The 8,771-nt window shown below is 38.2% G+C and overlaps 1 protein-coding gene across 2 annotated transcripts in view; it reads left to right on the forward strand.

Moving 5' to 3' along the window:
* The window catches only part of LOC112406947 (pancreatic triacylglycerol lipase), a 19,597-nt gene that overhangs the window by 8,501 nt on the left and 2,325 nt on the right, over positions 1-8,771 (forward strand). For both annotated transcript variants that reach the window (XM_024756052.1, XM_024756053.1), the window contains exons 8-11: positions 488-606; positions 2,744-2,873; positions 3,988-4,096; positions 5,226-5,390. In XM_024756052.1, coding sequence (XP_024611820.1) covers positions 488-606; positions 2,744-2,873; positions 3,988-4,096; positions 5,226-5,390 — 523 coding nt within the window. The remainder of the gene's footprint in view (positions 1-487; positions 607-2,743; positions 2,874-3,987; positions 4,097-5,225; positions 5,391-8,771) is intronic.

Raw genomic sequence — 8,771 nt, forward strand, 5'->3', positions numbered from 1 at the left:
GGGGGGGCTGGGGTGTGAATCTGTGTTTCCTTTTGATAAACTTGCTAAATATTTTGGTATTGTACAGGTCTCACATTTTCTATAACAAAGAACTTTTAGTTGTATCCCCAAGATACAGGTTTTCACTGGCGGAGGTGGACATGAGAAGACTATAGGAAAGAAAGTGTATTTGTAGTCAACTTTTCAAGGATCTAATTCAGGGAATTCACTATTCAGTCATACCTATCCCTTACAGACCAATCTTTTCCTCCTAGAGTTATTTTTCCATTTCATTTAGCTATGGCATAACTATTATAATCTTAAACAGATTATATTAAATTCTGATTGCATCTCAAATCATAACTACCCTTCACAAATGATTTTGTTCTGTGACTACCATGAGTTCACACTAATTAGAGAAATCTATTCAACAACTGTATTCTGACCATGACATTAACTTGGAAAAATAAAATCTGTCACTGATGTGTAATCATGTCTGATTTTAAAGGAACTCGCAACTTTGCGGCCTGTAATCACTTAAGAAGCTACAAGTATTATGCTGATAGCATCCTCAGCCCTGATGGCTTTGCTGGATTTCCTTGTGCCTCTTACAGAGTTTTCAGTGCAGTAAGTAGATTCTATCTTGCACCTAAAGAATTTTGTGACCATCGCTTCTCATGACCAGTGTGGTTCACTATACATGACATGCATTCAGTGAATGTTACTATATGACTGCCACATGATTTATACTTTCAATAATACATATTTATTTTAATAGTGATAAAGCATTGGAGAACTTTGGAGAAATGCGCTTGTAAACTGAAATATCCCAAATCTACCTTGCTCTCTACCACTTCTGTATGTGTCAGCTAAATGTTCACACCTGGTTTGGAAATAATTCTAAGTGCAAAAATTGTCTATGGAAATCTGATCTATGGTTGCAGGGTGCTGATGAACATGAACAACTTGTTTTAAATGTTAACCTTATAAAGGTATAGGATTATGGGCATGTGGACATTTCTGTGTAGTCTCATAATTGCCAAGATTTTTTTTAGAGTGTCCATCTTTTTTTGGTATTCTCTAAATGTCTAAGTTGGGATCCTTAAATCTGATCTTGAATATGACATAGCAATTGCCTGGGTTTTTTTTTACTATGGTTTTTCCTTTCACAATAATTTTTTTTCAAATAAAAATGTATACCCTATGTTATTTAATATGTAAATTTTCAAGTAACGTGCTAGGTGAAATTATAATTATCAAGTAGATATACTTTAGCAATGAAGAGACAGGATCTGATTCCTGGTTCTACTATTAAATAGTTGAATGATTCGGGGCAAAATACTTAACTTCTCTAAGGCACTTCCTTCATTTCAAAATGTAAATAAAATGGTAGATTCCATAGATTTGGTGGGAGGATTTAATAAGATAACATGTTTTAATTGCTTAGCCCAGAACCTAAAATAAAATAATTAGCGTTCAACAAATGTTAGCTATTATGTGTAGGGGAGAGGGGCTGGGTGCATATTTTGTTCACAATGTAGCTTGCATATGCAACGAGAATGCCCCCTCTTCTTTGGTCTAACTTTATTTTTATTTTCTTCCCAAATCCCTATTTTCTAGGTAATGGGGAAAACAAACAAACACAGAAGCTTTAGGTTTCATCCAGTTAAAATTTAATCTGATTCAATAATATAAACAGTCCTTTTAAGTGATGCTCACACACTTTTATAGGAAAACAATTCTCAGTTTTGCAGATTTCTCAGCCTTTGGACCACCTCTCTCCAAGCTGGTATTGGGCAAGGTGATCATGGTGGTGGTGGTCAGTGTGTGTGTGGAGCGCAGAGAGGAGGCTTGGGGGTCCGCCTTCTTGACGGGCTCATAGCTGTCATCTGCAGGTGATGTCTGGGCATGTTCAAGCTACTGGCTTGGGCAATGCTCTCAGAGAGCTTTGGCCATTTCTTCCTGGCTGGCTCAGTTTCCCTTAGCTTTTGCTGAATGCGGACCCTGAGATTCAGCCCATTCCCCCTCTGGTCCACTGATTCAGGAGTTCACCACTTTCCTCTACTGTGGGGCAGCCTTGCCCTTTCATAGCAGGAATTTTTATGTCCGTCTGCCTCAGCCTCTGTTCATCCCCCTCCTTCTCTTCTCCTCGCAGTTTCTTGGCCCACGAAAAAAGGACATTTTCCTATATGATATCCATCTTCTCCAGACCTCATGGCTAAGCCTGACTGACCAACTAGAGCATCTTCCCTTCACACTGGGAGAATTCTGAGATCTGAATCTTCCAGACTTGATATGCTAAGTGGGAGCTAGAGAAAATTGAGAAAAGCTTGACTTTTAAGTCTATTGTCCTCCCAGTGAGTCCTATTTTGTGAACCAGAAGCTGATTATCACCTTCTGCTCTTTCTTTTGCAATTTTTCTAAAATAAATTCTAACCACCTAAAGGCAGATGTGTGTCTTGGGGCAACCGGAACAACTTAGAGAGGCAAAAGAGAAAGGATTAAAATGTAAATAAATAAATAAATTCTCTTAGTTAATTTTTATAATATTTATGTTAGTGTCATGTTATTTAATAGTGAAATTGCTGACATCATTGTAAATAATGAGACATTTTTAACCTTTGTTGAGATACTGTTAAAGTCTTCTTTTACTATCAGAAGACGATTGGCTTTAAAATATTTGAAAATTCAACAACACGTGGAATAAGATGGTACACTTTTAAAAAAAGAGCCTCCTCATTCATCATTTGTTTATTCTCCTTAGAACAAGTGCTTCCCCTGTCCAAGTGAAGGCTGCCCGCAGATGGGTCATTATGCTGATAGATTTCCTGGGAAAACCAAAGAAGTGGGCCAGGTATTTTATCTAAACACCGGTGATGCCAGCAATTTTGCCCGTAAGTCCCTATTTTATTTGTCTTAAATTCTCAATACTATGTATCTTATCACGTCCAGTGGAAATGTGTCAAATTGCTTTTCCGTACAAAAGTTTTAAACACTCCTCCCCAAAATGGAAAAACACATCAATGCCATGCTCAGTGTGAACATGCTCAGTGAACATGCTAATTTGGGCGGCAGAACAGAGTTTAGGGCCTGAATTATCAATGATGCAAAAATAAATTTCTTCACAGTTGATTCTGGTACCGAATTCAGGAGGCTTCTTCTGCTCCAGCCTCTTCATACTCTATTAAAAGTTTCACTGTGCAAAATTCTGAGGTTTTTACAAGCAGAAAAGCAACCCAGGAGAGAGATGGCAGAGGTTGTGGGAGTGGAAAGGAGGTGACAGGTTCAAGAGATATTAGGATTGTAGACTCCATGTGTGATGGGAATCAGAGAATGCAGGAATGGTGAGACTTGGGGACAGACCCTGGGTTTCTTTTCTGGGTAATAGAGGAGGAAAACTATTTGGATGGGAGTCAATAGGGTTATTAGCTGCATTGTAAAAACTAAAGCTAAATTTTATCCCCTTCCCAGTTTGGCCCAGGCTAGCTCTAAATGGCAAAAAATTGTAGTTCACTATTGACTAGTACCATAAAATGGTTACCATAAATTAATACAATTCCAATGGTGATGAAAAGTTGAATTATAGAATGTTAAAGATAAATAGATTATTTAGACAAAAAGATGACAGTACTCTAAAATTTTGTGATCTATAAAAATGAAATAAACTGATGAAAATACCACACTATTATTTTTCCATTATCTTTTAACATAAAATTCTTATAATGTTCAAGAATAAGTTGTTAGGTTAAAAAAATTGAAAACAAAATATATAACTTAGTCCCTTGGCTTGAAATCTTTTGACTTTGGAAAGGGTCTGTGTTCCTCCACTCCCCCAATGTCTGCCCTCTGAACATTTAGTTAAAGGAATAGCCATCACTATTTGATTAGAAGAACTACCACAACCATACAAAAATTATTCAAAATTCAGCAGTAGTGGAATCCAAGTTAGCCTGTTTCCAGAATAATTTTCCTAAAAGCTGATAGTTTGCAAATATTTCCCCCTTGCAGGTTGGAGGTATAAGGTGGCTGTCACACTGTCTGGAAAGAAGGTTAGAGGACACATACTAGTTTCTTTGTTTGGAGATAGAGGAAACTCTAAGCAGTATGAAATTTTCAAGTGAGTAAACTACTACTCTAAGCTCCTTCAATGTTGGAATACTTCACACGTACAATGTATGTCATGGACATAAGAGTTTATTCATTACTATATGGGAATATAGGGAAGGAAAGGTTTTTTCCCTTTAGCTTTCTTGGCTCTTTGGCTGGTCTGGTAATCAAATTAACATAGGACAGATTAACAGGGGAAAAAACTAATTTAATTATGTACATATGGGGATCCCAGAAGAATATGAGACCCACAGGCAGTGAGACAATTGAGGCTTATATGCCATTCTGAGCTAAGGAGAAGGGACAGGGGTCTGGGACTTCAGAGGGGAGAAAGACAATCCACAGTAAGATGGGGAGAACAAAGGTTTGGTGCACAAAGGTTTGCCATGACAGGCAGAGACAACAGGACACGGAGAGGAATTTGATCTCCAGGCCCAGCTGAGCTCCCCGCCAGCCTAGCACACCTAACCCATATTCCTTGTAGCTATCTCAGGTGATAGTTCCCTTCCTGAACCAGGCCTTCTATCTAAATTCTTTTAGGCAGTTAAGGGAGAGGTAAAAGTTATCCTTGAGTCTGCTGGGTCTCGATTTCCTTCAGCTCAAAATAGTCCACCTGCCAAAGTGGCACATTCTGGGGAGACATGTTCTGAACCCCTTCAGAAGCACAGTACTGCCATGTGTCATTAAAAGGAAGAGACTGTTTCACCCTTGTACCTTAATACATTTTAGAACTCTGTTTCTAAATTTTTTCTCTGCTATCTCCTGAGAAAACCACAGATGTTTATTTTGATGCATGATTTATAATCACTAAATAATTATTCTACCCACAAAACAACTGGAAAAGGATGATATAATGATGTCATCATTTGTCAAATTGTGGGAGGATTGTGACTATAACATGTTTGAAGTTTTATGAAAATAAGGATGACTTCAAAGTAACATGAGATATTGATGGCAAATGAACTACCACTGAGTTGGCATACATGTCTACACTTATTTAACCATTAGATTCACAAATGTACTTTCCATCATCTTACTAGAGATACATTGTTAACTGGTTTTAGAAACATATATGTGCATATTTATATGTATGTTTATGTATATTCATGTATGTTTTTATTAACTTCTTCATTCCCAAGGGGCATTCTCCACCCAGACAGTACTCACTCCAATGAGTTTGACTCAGATGTGGAAGTCGGAAATGTGCAGAGGGTTAAATTTGTTTGGTACAATAACGTGATCAACCCAACTCTCCCCAGAGTGGGAGCATCCAAGATCAGTGTGGAACGCAATGATGGAGAAGTGTAAGTAATAAAAATCCAAAGAGATTTGAATCACTGTGTCACGTTTATAATTCTACTCCCACTGAAAGACAACTTTAAGTCACCTACAGTGGTTCTCCTATATCTCAGTCACCACTGCTTCCTAATACCTTTTGTCTCTTTGGAAGAAAGTGTACATCTTTAGGAAAACAACTTTGATAGATTCGTAGATGACTGTTGTACGATCGGATACAAGTGTTAGAATGAGAATCTGGCTTCACAATCCTAAGGTGAAGAGAAAGAGTTCATTCAGCAGCTGTGCCTTGTGCTACATGTGTGCTTAATATGTGTATCTTCCCCAAGCTTCCTGGGTTCACCAAATTGCCACTTAAATTACCGAGAAAACACTTATCAAGGAATACAAATAGATTCTCCTGTGTCATTAGTCCTTTTAGTGAAGACAAAGGTCAACCCTTGGTTCTAATCAAGACTAAAGTGTGTGTGAGCCAACGGATATTTACCATAGTGAACTACCAGAAGCAATGAGGTGATGATGATGATGATAATCATAACAATACCAATATCAGCCCAAGTGTTTTGAGTATAAAGCCGAATTCTGAGGCCCGGTGCTATGCTGCTTCTGCCGTCATATCGTTCGGTCCTCGTGTAAGTCCAGTGTGGAGACTTCTGCTTCTGGCAAAGATGGAGTAACAAGAGCCCAGATTTACCTTCCCAACTGAAACAAACAAAAACTCAGACAAAATATGTCAAACCACAGTTTTCAAGACTCTGAACATTAGGCAACAAAGGAAAGTGATCTCTGAGACATAAGAAATAAGGTAGAGTCTTCAAATTGTCCCGGCTTACGGCCTTGAAAGAGTCTCCAGGATATCACACAAAGAGGAAAAATTCAGGCAGAACCCAGTAAACTACCTGAGTTGAAGAAACAGAACTAAGAATCCAAAAGATCCAAGGCAACTAGATTTCACGGGACAGAGGACCAGAGAGGAGAGAGCTACAGAGAGGAAATCTCAGGGAGCTGGACAATTTCCTTAAACATTCAGCAGAGGACTGATCAGCACATATAGATGAAGAAACTAGCCAAGGTCTGTGAAGTATCCACCTGAAAGGATTAGGGAGAATAGTACCCAGTACTCTTGCAGGGCTGGGAACAGTACTTGTTTCCTCCAACCAGACCAGAAAAGCTCATAATTCAGGAAATGTTGGGTAGAGTATTTAAGAAGGTCTTCCCTCAGCAGTGGGAAAAAAAATTAGCCTAGAATTAGCAAGACCTGAAAGGATCAAACTGTTTCCAAATAACTGCACCCCAGAACAGAGCTCAAGAAAATTTATAGGAATACAAAATTATCCAACAGTTAACAGGCTAAAATCCACAATAAATGACATTAAATGAAAGTTTTCCATGTATATAAAGAAGCAGGAAAACACAACCTATAATGAGAAAATCAATCAATTGAAACCAAACCAGAGCCAGCACAACTGTTAGAATAGCAGACATAGATTCAAACGGTTAGTAAACCTGTATTCCATTGGTTTAAAAAGGTCAGTAGAGGTATGGCCTATATATAGAAAAAAGGCCCAAGTTGAATTTCTAGAGATGAGAACTACAATATCTGAAATGAAAGAGCAGATTAGACATTGTGAGAGAAAAGATTAGTGGAGTTGAAGAGGTAATAGAAAGTATCCAAAATGAAACACAGAGAGAAAAAAAATTTTTGATGAAAAGAACATCAGCGATCTGTGAAATAACAAGAAGTCTAATATAGTTCTCATTGAAGACTCTGAAAGAGGAAGGAGAGAAATATATATTTGAAGAAATAATGGCTTCAAAAATTTCAAACATAGTGAAAACTGTAAACATATAGATCCAAGTGATACCGCAAAAAACATGAAGAAAACTATGCCAACACACATGAAAATCAAACTGCTCGAAACCAGTTATAAAGAGGAAAACTTAAAAGCAGCCCGAGAAAAAGCACACATTACCTACAGAGGAATAAAGATAACAATTACAGGCAGATTCCACATCAAAAACAATGCAAGTGAGAAAACAGTGGAACAACATCTTTAAAGTACTGAAAGGAAAAAACCATTAACCTAGAATTCTATATCCACAAAAGTATCTTTCAAAGAAAAAGATGAAATAAAGACTCTTCAGACATATCAAAGCTGAAAGAATTCATCACCAACCCGTCAACATCATGAGAAATGTTAAAGGAAAGTCTTCAGAGAAAGGAACGTTATACTGGTTGTAAAAGAATCTACAGAAAGGCATTAAGAGCATAGGAGATAGTAACTACATTGGGAAACGTATGAGATTTTTAAATATGGTTATTTAAGTCTTTAAAAATAATTGACAGTTTAAAAAGTAATGGCAATATTTGGGGGAGGGGCTGTTATAACGTGTATAAGTAAAATATATGAGAACAATGCCATCAGGCATTAGGTAGGAGGGAGAAATGGAAACACACTCTTATCATGTTCTTATACCGTATGTAAATTAAAATATTATCACTTGAAGGTAAAATGTGATGTTAAAAATATATGGTATAGGGCTTCCCTGGTGGCACAGTGGTTGGGAGTCCGCCTGCCGATGCAGGGGACGTGGGTTCGTGCCCCGGTCTGGGAGGATCCCACATGCCGCGGAGCGGTTAGGCCTGTGAGCTATGGCCGATGAGCCTGCGCGTCCTGAGCCTGTGCTCCGCAAGGGGAGGGGCCACAGCGGTAGGAGGCCCGCGTACCGCAAAAAAAAAAAAAAAAAAAAATATATGGTATAAATTCTAAAGCAACCACTAAGATAGTAAAACAAAGAACTATAGCTAATAAGCCAAAAAAAGGAGATTAAATGGAATTTTTTAAGGCATAAAAAGGGGGAAAAACAGCATAGGGAACAAACTGCAAGATAATAACCGTATCAATAAATGTATTAAGTTAAAATACGACAATTAGAAGGCAGAGATTGTTCAACTGGATTTTAAAAACTCAATACACAACCGTATGCTACCTACACGAAATGTACTTTAAATATAAAGACACAAAGAGATTAAAAGTGAAAGAACAGGGCTTCCCTGGTGGCGCAGTGGTTGAGAGTCTGCCTGCCAATGCAGGGGACATGGGTTCAAGCCCTGGTCTGGGAAGATCCCACGTGCCACGGAGCAGCTGGGCCCGTGAGCTACAAATACTGAGCTCTGCGCGTCTGGAGCCTGTGCTCTGCAGCAAGAGAGGCCGCGACAGTGAGAGGCCCGCGCACCGCGATGAGGAGTGGCCCCCGCTTGCCACAACTAGAGAAAGCCCTCGCACAGAAACAAAGACCCAACACAGCCAAAAATAAATAAATGAATAAATAAATTTATAAAATAAAAAAAAAAAAAAAAAAAGAAAAAAAAAAAAAAAAAAAATTTT

The sequence above is a fragment of the Neophocaena asiaeorientalis genome, unplaced genomic scaffold (assembly GCF_003031525.2).
Source record: "Neophocaena asiaeorientalis asiaeorientalis breed wild unplaced genomic scaffold, Neophocaena_asiaeorientalis_V1.1 scaffold85, whole genome shotgun sequence".
NCBI classification, from domain to species: domain Eukaryota; kingdom Metazoa; phylum Chordata; class Mammalia; order Artiodactyla; family Phocoenidae; genus Neophocaena; species Neophocaena asiaeorientalis.